The sequence below is a fragment of the Coccinella septempunctata genome, chromosome 6 (assembly GCF_907165205.1).
Source record: "Coccinella septempunctata chromosome 6, icCocSept1.1, whole genome shotgun sequence".
Taxonomy (NCBI): Eukaryota; Metazoa; Arthropoda; class Insecta; order Coleoptera; family Coccinellidae; genus Coccinella; species Coccinella septempunctata.
The window spans coordinates 32,585,226-32,604,827 of NC_058194.1; the positions used below are offsets into that span (position 1 = coordinate 32,585,226).

The following is a 19,602-nucleotide window of genomic DNA, read 5'->3' on the forward strand; positions in this document are numbered from 1 at the left end:
AGAGACTGAATTCAACAAGGATTCAGACTATAGATTTTCAAAGGATTAAAAAACGAAGAAGACGAATATTATAGCACTTATAGAATTTCAACCCTTAAATGAAGATGATTGAGGCCATGAACTGAATCAACTACAGAATTCTTTGAATTTTTATGCAATTGAAAGTGATAAAACCCATTGAATATTTGACAATTTACAAGATTCATTTTCTTGACCATCTTGCCAGATATAAAAAGGTCCAATCTACTCATAATTTATCTTTTTCAAAAGGCAATTCTTCTGAGGAATCAAATTCCAATTTTTCCTTATTTCCTTTAATTTCTCTTACTGAGTTGTTGTCAAAGAATTCAATCTACCTGGGTCATGTTTAAAGAGCAAATTCCTTCTTATCCTTTCCAATAAATAAATATTAATACAGCTAATGTCTAATCAACACAAAGGCGTCTATAACCCTATGCGTCAACCACTAATTATGCAAATGAAATTATGCGCAAAAGAAGGTTGTTTGGATCAACCTGCAATTAAAAAAGTACAACCTACTGGTGCAGAGAAATCGCTTAAAAAAATCGCTATATTCGGTTTGTAAATGATATTGATACAGTTATTGTGGATCGTATTGATCACTTCTAGTGGGTCGATTTGCTATGCAAATTGCTAACCAAATGTCTTAATTCATTGGTTTGAATCAACAAAATTCATTTCGTTCATTAGTTTTTTTTCTATGCTCTGAATTAAAGTATAATGACAGTGTTTTGACGTAATAATATAAGTTTAGGAAGCGAAATTGTGTTCAAATACTGATTAAGATACAGGGATTGGTTTTGACATTTAAATTATCAATTAATCTTCATAACTTGCTGATAATTTTGATACTACAATAATTCAGAACGCTAACCTGGCAGTTTATAGCCGGTGACTTGTACAGTAGAAGCTAAAAATTACTTTAAGACACAGACTATTGATGTCAAATTTCCATAGCCCACCTGAAGACATCTGACAACGTCTTCTTCTATAATTTATACTCAAAACAAGCCACATTCTATAAAGTACAGTTCCACAAGTTTTCTCAATGAGCATGCCACGTTTTTCGAAAAAATATGGTAATGAACGCAGAACGCAGGTCTGCCCAAGCATGTGGGTAAAAGTTTGATAACGTAAGCAGCTGGCCTTGCTGATAAAGTCAACGTAAAAGTACTTTTATCGAACACCATCAAATCACTTCTACGGGGTGCTCCTGTTAAGTATCTGGCTAAAGCGATCAGCATATCCTTACATGTTCGAAATTTGGTAAACAGAGCAAAACATAGGTTTTCTTTTCGGTTGGCGTGTTTTCAGATATTCAATTTCGAAATATGCAAGAGGTTGATGGTTGACCCTGTAACAGGACCGGTGAAGAATTACTGATTGTATCGTATACCTACATATATCTAGGGCAACACATTCTTCCATTGACAAAGGTTGTTGAATATGAAAGTGATATTAATTGATTTTATACGACTCACTGTTACCACTGCTTTAGCTCTGTTTAAACTGAAATATGAGGTCCTAACTTAGACAAAAGAATTTTTCTTTTGTCTAAGGGTCCTAACATGAAAACTTCAAAAGTTTTTGAGTGATCCAGCATTAAAAAAATGATAGTGATGAATTCCTACCATTTTTGAAGCAAAATAAGTCGACACTTCTTCGTGTCATCCTTAATTCTTTAATTAATGAGGATGTTTATGAATCAAGAACTCAAATTTTCTTCTCTCACAACGTATAATTATCTACATATAAAATAATGGGTTTGGAATCTGACTGAACAAGAATTATAATCATCGAAAACTAGTTTATTTCAAGAATCCAGTGATCATGCAGTGAGGAAGTGCTCTAGATTAGCCAAGACGAGGAAAGCAGGGGCGTACTAGACCATATTTGGAATGGGTTGAAGAGGAAAATGACAATTCCTCAAAAGAATCACTTGACTGAATAAAAAGAAAAGTTTTTATTGTTATTTAAGAAGTAGATGGCGTGATATATAGTTATAAAAACGATGATGACAATCGAAAAAGCCTAATATATGTATCGATTAAAAACTGCGTTCTTTTAATCGCGAAACTCAATGCCAAATTCAAAGGTTGACTGGTTTAACGTACTTCAAGAGGAAGTTCAAACAACAATTATATCTTCATGGGTTTCTGGAGCTGCATCAGAACAATTGGCGCTGATTCACCTCTTAATTAGCCATTATTGAGCACACAAATTAATTTCCTACCTATCCATGACTACACACTTCTGAGAACAACGATCCATTGCAGTTTTTCGAAGTCTATTCAACGTATTTTTTTGGCCCATCACAAAGGTGTTATCCAAGATGTGTTACGAAATGGGAATGATGTTGTTGGGAAATCAATAGTGTTTTTGTTGCATGGAGCTGTTAACAATTCTTCCAATAACAATGCTAATGGATGGATCTCGGTTGAATGCTAAAAGAAGGAACACCAAATGTCGATCACGATTGTAGTGAAATATTTAGGAGAGGAAGATACGGATTGTTCTAGAATTTTGGTGATTTTCAATTAGATCTTTAGTTGAATTTTGCTTCTTAAGCTTCAGAAGGGTGAAATTAAAGGTTATACTTCGCTGTGTCATTAGAAAACTGACAAATGGAAGTTCTTCAGATGTCTGTTGAGATGCAGAAGGATTTGAACATGCGGTAGATCAAGTGTTGTGCATGCTCAACTCGTAGAGGCCTTGATGAAGAGAAAAGCCAAATAACCCGACCGATGTTGAGAAAACCAACAACGATGCTGGACCAAATGGCACATTGACATATTCTTCACAAGGTTCCTATATTGTAACGAAATAACGAATAAATTAATTCAATTTCGTTCGAATAACATCTCGTTAGGCCACACCCAAACCGATCCATCTTGCTCAAACCAGCATTGTCACAGACGCAACTTCTGTGATTCCTTCTTTTTCCTCCTTAAATGGCGTCCCACGTTGGCAGCTACAAGACGAGCGTTTGTTATGGTCGGCTTGATCAATGGCAAAACGTCAGAATTGTCAATTTTTGACGGGTTGCGATTGACGAACGCGATTGTAAGTCGGACAATTGATTGATCACTTTGCGCTCTCGATGTTCTGTGAAGGGCGTAGGTTTTCTGGCGGTTCTTTCAAGGGGTCTGCCTCTGTTCGCTGCTGGACTAGAGTGCATGAGTTTCTTCCTTTACCACACTATATGTTGGAAGATTAAGGAAAGATATCGATGCAGTGTGTATCACTGAAAACAGTGAATCCATAGAAAAACCAACTGATCACCGACTTTTTCTAAAACTGACAACCCTAACTGCCTGTCATATTGAGCAAAGGCAGCTTTGTCAATAGTCTCCTGGAGAAATTACTATACTACTTAGGGGCAGCATCTGATTCAAGCTGTTGTCAGCCTTCCACCCACGTCATCCCAAAAGATTTCCTGCATATCCAATTCAAATTCGTCCTAATTTGTATGGGATCATAGCAGCTCGCGAAGAACCACCTAGCGCAATCAACAACCACGCTAATTTAACCTATAAAACGACCAGACCTATAATTAAGCACAGAGAGTTCGAATAAAAGGAAGGCCGGTGATAGAACAAGGAAAAAAGTTATAGATATTGCGTCCAATCATATTTTTTTCATTTGATTGGCATTATAAAGATGACCTTGAATATTTACCCACCGTGATGCCAGATTTATCGTGTACCGTACCTCTGAATAATTATTTCCTTGCAGTGACCACACCCAGTGGGCTCTTACACAAGATAAAGAAATCCCATAGATATCAGCGGTTAGCACACATGTGAACTGTTCCATGTAAAATTATGGGTGATTGGAATCGCGCATAAATTTTGAAAATGGATGGAACCATACACTGGGGAGCTTTGAAATCACTCATTATATGGAATCTAGATTCATATGATGTCATCTAAGCAAAGAATTATTTCTTGGTACGCATTCAAATCCTTACCATTTGAGCGGTTTCGAAAACTCCTTTTGAAGGTTATGAAATCTCGGAAGAGATCAAAGAAATGGATTGATTCGCTATGAGAAATTAGAGAATGGTCAAATGTATTTCCCTTTCTCATTCATTTTGACCAATGACTCATAAGTTAGGAGATAATTCCCAAAAACCAGTAGGGATAAGCGATGTTTATGTCCCCAGTTCTGACACCTCATATGGTACTTCCCTGGCCGATGGGACATTGGCGTAGATAGAGGAAGGGAAAGATAACGTAGACAACAAGAAAAGTGTGTCCAACATCTCTATGTTTTTGTTGACATTTACTGTGCATCTACTCCATGTTTGTTTACGTTTACCCCAATATTTGAATGTTTATTATCGTATTTGTGTTCGATGTAATAGTGTTTCGTGCGTTTTAAGACTTGAGTATCAAGAATTTCGGTGTTGACATGCCAGGAAATTGTGTAATTTGTGGAAAATATGCCGAAAAAGATAGATTCGGATTGGGGTAAACTTAAACAAAAACAAGTTGATGTTGGACACAGAGAGCTCTCTTTCATAGCTGCGCAATGCGGTATCTTCTCTTTCCTCTATCTACGGTCATTGATCAGAATGTCAGAAACCTGCCTGTAGTTTTTGCATAAACAAAGGGATTATTTACACAGTTCCCTGTGTAGAAAAATCTGCATGAGCTTTCCATCATAAATGGAGAGAAAATACAAATTCACCTATTGAGTTTGCAGAGTTTGCTACCGAAGAAAATCAGTTTAAATTGAAAGTATAGAACAATGTTTTCGAACGTAAAGTTCATTGAAATTTTTCTGGAACAGCCCTGGTTTTTTACATTGAATTATATCCCGAATATTCTCTAAAGTTCAAGTCGTTTATAGGTAGAAGAACGTTTCAGTACTACTTCAAGTTTTACATACAGAGCTCTACCTATAACTGAAGATTGAGTTCACGAATATGTGTTCAAAAATCCAGCTTTCACGAACATATTCAGATTGAAACCCTCATTTTGTTCTACTAGCAACGCCCAAGTAGGTGGGTTAGATTGGCAGGAAATAGATCAGGTGAAATATAAATTTGATCTTGACATTCCACCAATTCAGTAGGATTTTTAATTACCTCATTTCCTGTTCCTCAATTCCTGGTGATGATTTCTTATGAAATTAATTGGGAAATTAGATGAGACAGGGAAAGAAGTATGTCAAAATAAATGTCACATCCTTTCAAACATTGCAATTGAACCAACAGATCTGACACTATAAAAGGGAAGTTAGAGTGGAATACTAACATTGCATTACGCATGAAGATGAAGAAGTTTCTGTGATAATGAACATATTCTACTTCCCATAGAAAAGAAATGTTCTTCTCACTAATCATATCCTGTTGAAGATCTCTAGAATTGCTCTAGATCAATGACGTGATATCTCAATCTGCAGTCAACACAAACCACTTCTCGATATCGATATTGATCCAATTATTTTAATACTCTCTATTACGGTTTTCGAACATTATATCGCTCTAATAAAGAGCCATTGAGTAATATGTTATGCGTATTATAGAGAGAACCTCCATGGTGAACACATGTGGGTCAAGGTCGATCTTTACAATAAGTACCTATTCTGAATATGAATTAATTGAACTTTTCATTCGGATACATCGATCATTTCTGGGGTCTGAAGAGAGAGGAAGATTTGGTCTAGACGCCATTTTAGCGTGTCATTTCCACAAAAAGCGTAACATAAATCAGGGAGTTATTTGTACTTGACTTCAAATTCAAGGGCCTAAGAATTATCATTGAGTATGGGTTGAATACTCAAAGGGATTATTGAGGAATGTTGTTTCTCAATGGGGCAAGTCCACAGAATGAGCATATTGAGATCGCTGCTATAGTGAAGCAAGCTGTCAAACCCCTTTGAAATCTAGAATCTCTTTTACTGATACTGATCTTAGCCAAATCTGGTGAATAAGGGGGGTGTTCTAGTAATTCAAACCCTAAATCAAGAATTTTTTGCATGGCAACATGAGATTTGTGTGCAGGGTCGTTGTCCTGCCAAAACAAAACACCTTTGGATAGCTTTCCTCGCCTTTTCTATTTAATTTTTTCCCGTAGAGTGGTCAGTAATGTCGAATAGTAATCTCCGGTTATTGTTCCACCCTTATCCAAAAAGTCAATCATGATTTCTCCATGGCAATCCCAAAAAACTGAAGCAAGAACTTTTCCAGCAGATTTTTGGACACGAAACTTCTTAGGTCTTGGAGAACCAGAGTGTCGTCATTCCATCGATTGTTGCTTTGTTTCTGGATCGTAGAAATGTACCCAAGTCTCATCCATAGTAACAATTCGGTTTAAGAAGTCTACATCGTTTTCAAAACGAGCACAGATCGAAGGCGATGCTTCTACTCTGAGAGATATCACTGCTAATAGACTTGAGGAGTATATATGTGGTTCATGTCACCATCAGTGATTGTATGACTGTAGCTTTTCAGTTGGGACATCCTGTATACCGTATACAAGTTCTAGATAACCTGTCTACTCGAAAATTTAATTATTTTTTGATCTTTGTCGGATTCTTCATGATTCGAATGCCAATTCAACTATACCAGAATCGTCGAAATGCCACAAATCAACTTTGGGTGTTGTCAGGGTCGTGTAGAACAGTTCCTCATCTGAAAAGAAGCGAGGTACATATCGGTACTTGTCGTTAGTCACCACGTGTGCACCTGACTCGTTAGCAAACGGGCATTCCGTAATATTTATCATCCCCATAATTGACAAGGTCGATCGATGAGGATGATCTCATTGTTAATGTTGGCATTGTTCGATTTCTGCGAATGTGTTCCCCTTTTATATTTGGTTTTGAAGTGTCTCTGATACTTGCAACGACGCAAAATTGAAAGAGGGCCAGAATTTTTAGGATTTATTTTCTGAAATATGGCTCCCGAACGAAATAACAGCCTGCACTATGGCTGCATGATCATATTATCGAGGTAGAGAGAGTATGATCTCTCGAGCATATCTAGAATTACCAAACAATAGCGTAATACTACCTTGTAACTGCGTCCAGCAAAAAAACCCAGACTTGATTCGATTTTCATATCAGCAATGGTTATACGCGACCATTCTAACAAAACGAAGGTTTTTTTCGAATTAGATCATTGTTCGTAAGCACGCGGCGTATGTTAGTAAATGTCCACGACCCTGCGGTATCCTTTGCAGACATCTTTGGAATGGTAAATAATGTGGACTTGGAGTTAACAATTCATGATTTTGAATCGAAGGGGACAAGGGAAATTGGCTTCGGTATTTGTGCCTTGGCGGAGATACAGAAAACGTGGTAGAATAGTGCCATGTCAGTGTTTCAAGGCGATTTGAAAAAATCATGCCTGTGCCAGTTTTCCAATTGTTTTTCTAAGCTATAATAGAGAACATATCTTGTAAAAATGATCACCTTCCTTGTAAATACTTGTAAATCAAGAAAACTAAGCTAAATCTATGACACTACACATCTGTGGATTTTTTGAACAGAGTTGTATTCAGCCAAAGTACCCAATTTTCCGAATATCACAGATATTCCATCCAACTTAGTTTCAAGAGTTAGGTTCTTTGAATTTTTGGTATTTTTATGGTACGTGATGGTCATACTGAGAAAACTGGAAGACTTGGGTGATATCTTGTGTTCGAAAAGAATTCATCAAACAAATGTAGAACTATATTCCAAAATTCATTTCATTCGAAAAAACTTGAGATAGAACTAAAAATATAATTTCTTCATGGTTTTCCAACAGCCTGTGTCTTTTAAACCGAGCCGATTTGGAAAAAATGTCATAGGTAAAAAGTGTTTCTTTTGACATCAAGAATCTACTGTTAAAACTCGGCTCGTATAACTGTCCAAAATGAAATAATCGCAACCTTAACATTTTTTTCCAGATTTTTTTCGAGGGAAAATCGACAAGTGAAGCCTTTCCTACCATGAGGTTTGAGCGCAGTGTCGATGATGGCCCTCTTCACGGTTCAGACTTCCTATCCCTACTAATGGACCCCCAAACTCCTCAAAAACCAACACCGGAACCTCTTGAAACCAGCACTGAGACAAGGATACCGCGCAGTACCAGAAACCAGCACCCATACACGAGCACCATAAGAAAAATCAGACCTACGGTCGGTAATCTGTTCAAGATCGACCGGAGCAACAGATTGACCAGTGAGAATAGCGATAGCGAGGGCTACGTTTTGGCTGTTAGGGTGTCTTCTTCAGTGGGGAAAACGTTGATCAACAAGGATGTGCGACAGGGTAGCTACGAGCAAGAAAAGAACGATTTGGGTGATGCAACCGTTTCTAACCCTTGGGGATCCACAGTTAAACCATTGCCGAACTTATCTGGTGTTCCAAACAATCTCACAGATGAAGCTGAAGATCATAGTTCGACCGTTATAGATGATAACCAAGTGGCGGACGTTATAGACCAAATATCGATAGCTTCAGAAGACCATCCAAGCCTGATAGCCGAATCCAACAAGAACGAGTTCAACATAGAAGAAAAAGAGCCTATTACAACAGATTCCGAAGCTTCCCAAACGGCTTACGTGGAAGCACCCCCTAGACTACCAGATTTCAACCCTCCTGAAGATTTGCTCAAGCAAGGCCAAAGCCAAACCAAGGTACACCCGTACCAGCAGACTATAATCTTCCACAACACCGGAGACGCAAACCAAGCAAGATCAGTGTCCTACAGCAGCGTGGCACAGGGTGTTACTAGCTTGAGGGACAAGTGGCAGAACCAAAAACCAAAAACCCATGATCGACAAGAGAGACATTACGATGAAACCAAAAATATCAACACTTTCAGGAACTCTGACAAAGGGAAGATGGCAGAGAGCCAAACCCAATATCCCCTAACAGAAACCACGAGAAAACCTTGGAGCAGAAGCCATATTGACACCCCCACAACACCAAAGTTCAGCGAAAGGAACTGGGAATCCCCAGAAAAAAACTACGCTCCTAGGCCAACCCAAGGACCGTACTCGGCCCAACCGGAGCAAAACTACGAGGTGGATGAGTCGGTCAGTGTCGTAACAAACGGGAGGGTTCACGGTGTGCAGCCCAAACCAAACCCTGACACGAAAAAGAAAGACGATAACCAAAAGGTGGGTTACGTTGTTGAGGGTAGGAATTACAGGAAGTATAGGGTGGAGGAGAGGACCTCTGACGGCTTCATAGTCGGGGAATACGGGGTGGTGAGTCACGACGACGGTTCACTCAGGGGCGTACGTTACACTGCAGATGGCACGATAAATCCACGCCTGATCTACGACGCCCTGATGAAGTTCTTGTCCTTGTGATGGTTTTGAATTGATGCCATAGACTCGTAGTGCTTCTAGATGTGGATGGTGCTGTGTTATCTTCAGTTAGGGACTCTAAGTGCCATTTTCAGTTGTTCTCGAATTGTTTTCCTTGATAATTCCCCACATATGTCGCCTCGTACGGCAGTGGCGTGCATAAAAGCAATAAAGTCTCAGAATAAAATTTATTCTCGTAATGTAGGTTGAAAATTGTGCATGTATTTTGCTTTGCTTAAGTATCAGAGCGACCTCCAGTCTGTGAAGTTTTGTAGTATGACTTTGTGATCAAGGTGCTGATATTTCCAAGTACTGCCTGTATAATCTAAGTTCCTCGGAATGGACTGAAGTTGAATATTTTCACCAGATTAAACTGTCTAAAACGATATTTTTCGCTGTATAATCTGATTATCTCTTGCCTTTGAATTCTTGCATTCAGACCCAACTTTTTTTTTGTTATATGTACGATGATTGCTCATGATAGTTGTAAATTTAAGCCCTTATACGATTTTTTTACTTATTGTGAGATATTTCCGATCGTTTATGTAACTAGTTAATTTTACTGTAAGTCAATATGATAAGGACTGAATAAAAAAGCAATATTGATGGAGTTTTTCTTTGAAAATCCTCGTCCACGTCTGGCAGTTTCAATTAGCTAGGCTCTTGAGGGAACCAAGAAATATATCCTGTTTCAATTGTTGATTTACTGAAGAACTCCTCCGTGTCCAGTGATCTCTTGGGGGCAATATCCTCAGCCCATGTTCAAGCTTCAAAAGTTATTCCACATGTAATCATCATTTATCAATCGCTTGAAGTCGTGGAATAAGGAGAATACAAAAGGAACTGCGGAGAAGGAGACGGTGAAATTGGTAACATTATCTGCACATCTCGGGACTGCATTTATCTGACTCGCTAATTTCGCCGGACAGTACCTCCTATTTTTTTTTTTGGCGCTGGGTAATAATTCTTCGGTCCCTCACCTTGCTCGTCCTTGTAAGGCTGTCCAATTGCGTGGGCATTCAAATCATTATTAGAAAAAAATTTATTGCCATTGTATTGAGTATTGAAAGTGATTTTGCTACTTGATTGTGAAAAAAAAGTTTCCTTCGGGCCGGATTTGAACCAGCGACCTATGGATATCAATCTTGTGTGCCAACTACAGTCCACCGCTCTACCAACTGAGCTACCGAAGGGTGTTGGTTACAGATAAAAATAAGTGGAATATAAACCGTACATATAACTTTCATTTCAAAATATCAATGCAATATATCAAAGATGGTACAAGTGTACTAATACATAATTCCATAAGAGAGGTAGAGTGCAATCTTGGAGTATGTAAAATAAATTTACAGATTGCTGATATATTGGGAAAAGTGTAGGATATCCTCGCCCCTTATGTATTGATTTCATAGGCAACACTTAATACAGCTTTTTGAGCTTTTGCAATGACTACAAAACATCCAATCATCCTCGAAATCGAAAATTAGTAGCACTTCTTGAAGAGTTATTACTAAGAATTTAAGTCAATTAAATTAGCATTGGAGGTTCTTATTGTTGAATATAATCATTAATACCTAGGTTTTCTTTTTCTACAGATAGACTCCTGTCGTATTTTGACGCTGCAAATGAAACAATAAAGAACAATTCGACTCGCACTAACTATTTCCAGCTCAGCAGTCACCCAATCGTCAAACCCATTATTAAATTCTCACCCACCACTTACACTAAAGCACCCCGATCGAATTACCCTACTACACCCCCATCTGCACTTCACAACGAGCAATAACAATAAACCCCAGTTCATATTACCAGAACGGCGATAACTTTTGTATAATTGTTCCAATACAAACCAATTGCTCTTTTCTCAACCGTGACATTGTTATAACGTCAGATTTGATTGTCCCAATTTTCTTTTGAACAGAATGTAGCTTGAACCTCAACCGATTAAAATGAGGGAGCGACAATTGAATTGAATCCGATCTCCAGTAGCGTACCGTAGGGGGGGGCGGTGGGGCGGTCCGCCCCAGGCCCCGCACCAGCATAGGCCCCCAAATGATGGGCAAAAAAAAACCAAACATATTTAAAAAAAAAACATGTCAATTTTGACGAATTAATCCAACAATTTTCAGAAGTCAAGTCTCGCAAAAAAACATTTTAATATGTTCTTTGTTTTTACTATTCATTGAAATTTGTATGTCTTGTTTTCACTCGTTACTGTACAACATATAACTATGTAATTTCAGAGTAAAATATATTATGTAATTTTAAAATTAAAAATCATTATAAACATACCTATTTATGTCTGTTGTCTGCTACCTTCATTGTGCTTGATAGTAATTTATATTTGTTATCGAAACTGTTTGAGTGACAGTGAAAAGACTTATTAGTGTTACTATGTGGGGTGTTCATCACGATGCATTAAAACTAACCTTCAAAAAATTTTGAGGAAAAGTTTCATCTTTAAATATATTCTATAGGGCCCCCTCATCAAAAGCCGCCCCAGGCCCCGAACTATGTCGGTACGCCACTGCCGATCTCCAAGACTTTCAGCTCGAAAAAGAGGCACTTTCATTAAAGGGATGATATTTAACGCTTCATTTAGCCCTTGTTCAACTGAGGGTGACTAAAAAAACTACAGAAAGTAGTTATTGGAAGGAATCTATGGATGAGAGGGTCGATCAAAGTTATCAGACACATGCTATGGTTTAGGATTTTAAAGAATATTCATTATTCTTTAGAAATTATCTTTGCTTCACTTACAAGAATATAGAAATCGATTAAACTTATGAAACCATCGAAATATGCTAAATTTCAATCGAAAGAACATGTTCCTTTTCCAATATCCTCTGAAACACAGATCTGATCAAGTAAAAAACTAGTACTTGGCTCTATGATAACGTCATGAAGATCTCTGTGACTTTTCATCGTCATCCGACGAATAATTCATTTTTTTTTTCGAAGTTTCAAACGCAAAAACATAAAATTCAATCGTTATTCCATTCCCAATCTCTTTCTCCCATCTTTCATACGATGTATTCATTCAAGGGTCAATTCAAACCCCTAAAATTCAGCCAACCGTTAACAAATGGACACGCACAAATTGGCCGTGAAACCGTGACAAGAAATAAACACTCAGAAAGGTCCATCCCGACATTTTTCTCCTTTTAAACCGCGCCAATCTTAAACGCATTCCACGCTGTCAATAAAATTCATTCATGAGGGTAACAAGCTAGTAAATATTTTCATTCACGTAGTAAATGGAACTATATGTCAACGATTTGTCAATTCGATGTCAAACATAAAAGTCTGTAAAGGCTCGCCGGTGTGCAAAGTCCTTTACCTGGCCTAGGATTCGGTCTATAGCATAATGGGGTATTTTGGTACGACAAAAGTGTGTTGAAAGAGTATTTCCGGTTGTTGGTGAGGGTAGTGCAGCTTCTGTCATGAATTAAAGACATTATCATCTTGGATGTATGAAAACGAAGATGAAATGTCAATATTTTGGCATCTGCGATGTGTAGGATTGAACGATATATAACAGTCGTTTTTCCAATGAGTTTTTGAATCACTTGTATCACTGTTAAAGTAATAGGTGTTTTATTTGAAACCCAACACTATCCTCCACATCAAGTAGAGGGTAAATACTTCTCAATTACTCATGAATATTTGTGAAACTCAAAATATGCTATGCTGGGACATTCCTTCATGGGTTTGTCTTCATCTTTGAGATTTAGAAGCTGGACAGAAGATTATACAACTAAAAAACCCCATATCATCTTCTTGCTCAATTTGACATCAATTCTTTCTGCATGTGTATCAAATCTAGTTGCAGTTCCACGTGTGTAACCTTGACAAAGTGAATTTTTGACATTGCATCAAATTTCCTCGTTATCAAATCTTCCGTTATCAACGCCAAACCGAAATTGTTACTCATAATTAACCACCAAATTATTTTGGGATGTGCCTTCCATTTAAGATTATCAGGAAACCACAGAGATACGTTCTCCAAAATATGTTTTTCACCGAAAATTGCTTGGGCCGGAACTGGATGCATATAAAAGACGAATCTTCCACAGTAATTCATTGTGTTCGACACTTTGTTTTAGTGACGAACAGGCCAGTATCGAAGTAGTGTGCTTATTTTAAGTCAGGAAGTGATTTATTCGTTTAGTTCAGAAAAAATGTCTTCCGGTACCAAGCAACATCTTCTCCTCCTCTATGACCGTCCCCAGGAGCCCTGTTTCGTCGCCAAAGGGGACAAGAAATCGGTGTTCAAAGTGCCAAATAAATTTCTTGTGAGTATTCAGCCAGCTCATTTTTATTTCCATTGAAAAACAATTTTATATTCTTCTGATCTTGAAATGGTTAACCTTTGTGTGATATTGGCACCATTTTGGATTCCTTCTCTGTAATCTATGTCTTGTGAACTATAGAAATAAGTATATGGTTCTTTTTCTTGTAGTCTGATCGTTACAAGCCCTTGGGTGTAACATTGACAGATCGTTTCAATGGTGAGGCTGGTGAAGAGATCGATGTTAAGGATGTCTCTCTGCCAAAACTGGGAGACATCTTAGATCTTGGAAGACACGAGAATTTCTCACTCTTCATCCCAAAACATCGTAGATTGGCCGGAAAATTGATAAACATCTTCCTTGGTAACATCTTTCAAACCCCTCAAATTAAAGTCACCAAAGAATTCTCGTTTGTTCAAGGTGTAAGAAACGTGGAGGACCTACTGGCTGTTTGCGTCTATGCCAGAGACACAGTGAATCCCTACATGTTCAACTATTGCCTTTCAGTCTGTCTTCTGCATCGTTCAGATACCAAAGACTTGGACGTCCCCTCCATCGTGAACTCTTTCCCAGATAAATTTGTGGAGAGTTCGGTCTTCAACAGGGCCAGAGAAGAGGCTACCATAGTTCCAGATGGATCCAGGGTAAGATAACAGCTTTTTGATCCTCCATTTCTGATTTCTCCCCTTACAGACTCCAATCGAGATCCCTAGGGACTACACAGCCTCTGATCTCGAAGAAGAACACAGGGTAGCGTATTTCAGGGAAGATCTAGGCATCAACCTTCACCATTGGCATTGGCACTTGGTATACCCTTTCGAGGGCGCTATGGACGTGGTGAACAAGAATAGGAGAGGGGAGCTCTTCTATTATATGCACCAACAAGTTATTGCGAGGTGAGCATGTGATGTATGAGTACCATCTTTTGATACTCGATGGCAATCAGTAAAAGGATGACCTTAAGCATCAAAATTCCTCTTGAGGTTGAAGTCACAGTCTCCCTATTCATCAAAACATCCCTTCCCATCTAGGTACAACATGGAGCGTCTCTGTAACCACATGAGCAGAGTGGAACGCCTTATGAGCTTAAAAGAGCCCATAAAAGAGGCTTATTTCCCGAAATTAGACAGCCTGGTTGCCAGCAGAAGTTACCCAGCTCGAGTTGCAAACCAAACTCCGCGTAACTTGAACAGAGCAGTGGATCAGATTCAGCAGGATATCGACGATATGGAAAGATGGAGGGATAGGATCTACGCTGCCATACATCAAGGGGCAGTTGAAAATGTAGGTCTTCTGGGAGGTTAGGTTTGATTCTCTGTATTGAAGAGGTTTTTTTTAGGAACGTGGCCAGAGGATTACACTAACCGAAAATGAGGGTATTGACGTTCTTGGAAACATCATGGAATCCTCGATATTGTCGCCAAATAGGACATTCTACGGGGATTACCATAATATGGGTCATATTTTCCTCTCCTACATTCACGATCCTGACCACAGGCATCTGGTGAGTCCTAAATTCTTGAGTGCAAACTGTGAAACAAGTTTTTCTTCATTTTCTTCATTGGAATGTCCTAACATCTTCCTTACGAAACTGATTGTACTTATAACCATCTTACACTAACAGGAAAGTTTTGGTGTTATGGGAGACTCAACTACAGCCATGAGAGACCCTGTTTTCTACCGTTGGCATGCTCATATTGACGATATATTCCAGGAGTTCAAAGCAACTTTACCTTCCTATCCCGTCGATCAAGTGAGTATCCTCTTATTTTCAGAACTTCAATGACTTGTACACCAATAAAAACCTCGCTGTAACTTGTCCGTTTCAGCTTGCGTACCAAGGTGTGACAGTCACCAAGGTAGAAATCCACTCCAACGGAGGCTCCAACAACAGGATCAACACATTCTGGCAACAATCTGACATCGATTTGTCCAGGGGTATGGACTTCCAACCTAGAGGTCCGGTTTTCGTAAGATTCACCCATCTGCAGCACCAGGAATTCAATTACAGGATAACCGTCAACAACCAGGGTAGTTCCAGGAGGGGTACATGCAGGATTTTCCTGGCTCCCAAGTTTGATGAGAGGGGAAACCCTTGGCTGTTCACTGACCAGAAGAATATGTTCATCGAGTTGGATAAATTCGAAGTTAATTGTAAGTAGATTGTATTTGAGGTAGCAAACAGTTTTTTTATAGCAAGGATAGAAGATTTCATTCTGAGATTCAACCCATATCATATTGAAAACCAAACAATATAATGAATATCCTAGTATTGGAAAGCGCATCCAGCATTTCTTAAATAATTCGAGTATTGTCGAGTATTCAACAGTTTCCACATGGAATGAACAGATATTCATGAATGATATCGATCAATTGAGATATACAATGCCTATTCCTAGGTTTTCACCACATTGATTGCTTTCAGTGAGGTCAGGACAGAATGTCATCAATCGCGCATCCACCCAATCGTCTGTAACCATCCCGTTCGAACGTACCTTCAGGGATTTCGATACGAATCGTCCAGAAGGTGGAGACGAGCTGGCTCAGTTCAATTTCTGCGGCTGTGGATGGCCTCAGCACATGCTGATACCAAAGGGAAACGCTGAAGGGTACCAGTGCCAACTTTTCGTGATGATTTCGAATTACGCCAACGATCACGTGAGTCTTAAACAAGTTTTCCGATGCTATAACATCATAATTTCACGAATTTTCGCGTGTACATATACAGGGTGAATCAGTTCAAGAATGACAAGCTCTGTATTCGAATTTCTCGCCTTAGTTTTGAAGTTAAATGTTCTTGAGCACACGAAACGAACTTCTTTGCTATGTAATCGATTGAATTTCTTCTGAAGGTTGAGCAGAATGTAACTGGCACCTGCAGTGACGCATACTCCTTCTGTGGACTGAAGGATAGACTCTATCCAGATCGCAGATCAATGGGCTACCCCTTCGATAGGATGCCTCGTGAGGGAGTCAGGACACTTCAGCAGTTTTTGACGTCAAACATGAGGGTTCAAGATGTGGTCATACAACATACGAACAGAACTGTCAGACCAAGGGAAGGAAATAGAAACCAGAGGAATGATGATTGATTGTATCTATGAATATTGATTGATTTTATTCTGAATAAATTGAAATTTAGCAGCCACCACCTGTTTTAATTTGGTCCCTTGTCAAAAAGTGACTTTAAAATGAGTTTTTCTGATGACTCTCTTAGGCTATTTTTTGCCTCCACCCCAACCGACAAGATAACTTGATCAGAAGACAATTTCTCGCATACCAAACCTAATTCATCGAACCTCACTCGCTAGGGACCACTCGTTCCCACAATAAACTATAAAGGGCATTCGGCGAAAGATGAAAATCTACACCAGCCGTTTTGTAAGAAAGAAATCGAAGTACTCAAGAGGGTACCAGGAGATCTGGGGCTCTTTTACGCGATGCTCCAAGTGACATGACTGTATTATGCGCCGTTGACGTCAAGACATTGTTGGGATGAAGTCATTATTTGAGCGTAGTGAAAGAAGATCTGAGTTTTGTTTGCGTGAAAAGATTTTAAGCTACCGAGGGTAGATGAGATCGCTGATGAAGATAAGGGTTTGTTTCCTTTGTTTGGAATATGTTCTCGGTTTTGGCTGGAATATCTTGTTGGACTGCATGTCTTGTTCGATAAATATGAATTGAGTCTGTTAGTAGGAAATGTGAATGTAATAAGTGTCGTTCGAATAGGAACTTCCAGTGAGAAGAATATTAATTATTCAGAAGAATACAGTGTCCATTAAGTTATTAAATGAAGTTTTTCTTTAGAAATATGTTCTTCGAGCTAAGAAACATTATTTTCGATTCTTGATCTGTATTTCTTCTAAACACACGAATTCATCGAAGAAAATATTGTACGTTCTTGATCTACGACCACAATTTAACTGGAAAACCATGTGTTCATCTTTCTTGCCTGACATGTATAGAGAATTTCACGAAAATTCATTTGAATTATGAGATTTCACCAAGAAAATACAATTCGTTCATCTCCGTTTCCGATGACAATCTGAGCGTTGGTTGAATTTGAGGGAAACGAAGAAAAAATAGCGAAATTTTGGTCACATTTCCCAAACTTTTCACAAATTTCCACATCTTTCTTGGTCTTCGAAAACTGTCGTTTTTTTAACTGAATTCAGTACTGTTTACTGTATATACCAGGATGTACTGATATCTAGTTAGCCTAGACCAGTTCCATGCATAAAAAAAAATATTGCGTTACCATCGCAACGAACAATAATTCATTAGAAGTGTCTGTGTGAAGTTTGTGGTCAAAAAAGTCCAGATGTCCACCGAAATTGTGAAAATCGAAAAAAAAAGTATCGAGCCATCAACAAGTAACTGTATTTAAAAGGGTTAAGAGGTGTGCAGATTTACGAAGATGTGCTTAATACCCTTGGTGATCAATGTCCTTCGTATGCGACCGTGAAAAATTGGACTGCAAGCTTCAAAAGAGGTATATTTTCCATTCAAGATGATGACCGATCGAGAAGGCCAGTTTCTGTGTCAGTCCCCGAAAATATCGATGCAGTTCATGACATGATTTTATCAGACCGTCGAATTGGGCTAAAACGGATATCTGAAGCACTGAATATTTCATACCAACGCATTCATCATATAGTTCAGGTCAATTTGGACATAAGAAAAATTGCTGCAAAATGGATCCCCAAATGTTTAAATGTTGACCAGAAGCGTATAAGGGTAGAAGCATGGCGTTCGATCTGTGCTCGATTTAAAAACGATGTAGACCTCTTGAACCGAATTGTTACTAGGGATAAGACTTGGGTACATTTATATGATCCAAAAACAAAGCAACAATCGATGGAATGGCGACACTCTGGTTCTCCAAGACCTAAGAAGTTTCGTGTCTAAAAATCTGCTGGAAAAGTTCTTGCTTCAGTATTTTGGTATTGCCATGGAGTAATCATGATTGATTTTTTGGATAAGGGTAGAACAATAACCGGAGATTACTAATCGACATTACTGACCACTCTACGGGAAAAAATTAAAGAGAAAAGACGCGGAAAGCTATCCAAAGGTGTTTTGTTTTTGTAGGACAACGCCCCTGCACACAAATCTCATGTTGCTATGCAAAAACTTCGATTTAGGGTTTGAATTACTAGAACACCCCCCTTATTCACCAGATTTGGCTCCATCCGACTATCATCTCTATCCTCAACTGAAAAAAGTTTAAAAGGTCGTAAATTTTCTTCCAACGAGGAGGTAATAAAAGCTGTGGAGGTCTGGTTTGCACAGCTAGAAGAAACATTTTTTTGAAAGGTCTAGAGACGTTGCAGGTTCGCTGTAATGAATGTATCCAATTAAGAGGAGAATATGTTGAGTAATAAAATATTTTGACATTGAAATTTTGTTTGGTTCTATAGTATCTTAAATCGTACAGATTTTATAGACGCTGGAAGTCAAACTTTCAATTTTACGAATGTGGGAATGAAATCGCTCTTATCGAAACGTTTCTGGCGTGTCTTTTCTCATCGTCACATAGTCTCACGGCTCCCAAGACGCGACAGGGCCACTTTTTGAGCCCATTGACTGATCTGCAACGATTTTTACACGCCCCTATCCTGTCTTTTATACGCTCTTCACTCCAGGGTTAACGTAAATTTATATCTTCACAAGTTCACTTGACTACAAGGCCCTGGGCACAGGAAATCACATCGACATAAAAAATTGGGAGGTTCCTCTATCAATAGGGATTTCTCAGGTGACGCAGTTTTTTATCTAGACATTTCAGGAGGTTTTGGCTACTTGAGCCTGTCATAATGGACCTATACTTGGAATTCGTAATCTTTTTGTTCGGCATTCTATATGACATGAGTTCCCAACGATAACTTTGCGAATCTGCCTGAATTTTCCGGCATTTTCCTCGTGGGAAAATAACGGATTGATTCGCGAATTATGACTGCGTTGAGGGGTGCTTTACG

General features: G+C 38.7%; 2 protein-coding genes and 1 non-coding gene across 3 annotated transcripts in view; 2 read left to right on the forward strand and 1 right to left on the reverse strand.

Annotated features, from left to right (window-relative positions):
• Positions 1 to 9,938, forward strand: part of LOC123315041 — a 28,116-nt gene extending 18,178 nt beyond the window's left edge. The window contains exon 2 of the mRNA XM_044900585.1: positions 7,923 to 9,938. Within this exon, the coding sequence (XP_044756520.1) occupies positions 7,923 to 9,335 (1,413 nt within the window). The 3' untranslated portion in view covers positions 9,336 to 9,938. The remainder of the gene's footprint in view (positions 1 to 7,922) is intronic.
• A 496-nt stretch (positions 9,939 to 10,434) lies between these two features.
• Positions 10,435 to 10,525, reverse strand: Trnay-gua. The gene is given in 2 exon segments: positions 10,435 to 10,470; positions 10,489 to 10,525. It is a non-coding gene; the product is annotated as a tRNA-Tyr (tRNA).
• A 2,897-nt stretch (positions 10,526 to 13,422) lies between these two features.
• Positions 13,423 to 16,770, forward strand: LOC123315579 (phenoloxidase 1-like). The gene is made up of 10 exons (XM_044901332.1): positions 13,423 to 13,627; positions 13,795 to 13,987; positions 14,045 to 14,268; positions 14,318 to 14,520; positions 14,656 to 14,908; positions 14,964 to 15,128; positions 15,249 to 15,377; positions 15,454 to 15,778; positions 16,050 to 16,282; positions 16,477 to 16,770. The coding sequence occupies exons 1-10, from the start codon at positions 13,514 to 13,516 to the stop codon at positions 16,714 to 16,716; spliced, it is 2,079 nt and encodes a 692-aa protein (XP_044757267.1). The 5' UTR covers positions 13,423 to 13,513; the 3' UTR covers positions 16,717 to 16,770.
• The last annotated feature ends 2,832 nt before the right edge of the window (positions 16,771 to 19,602 follow it).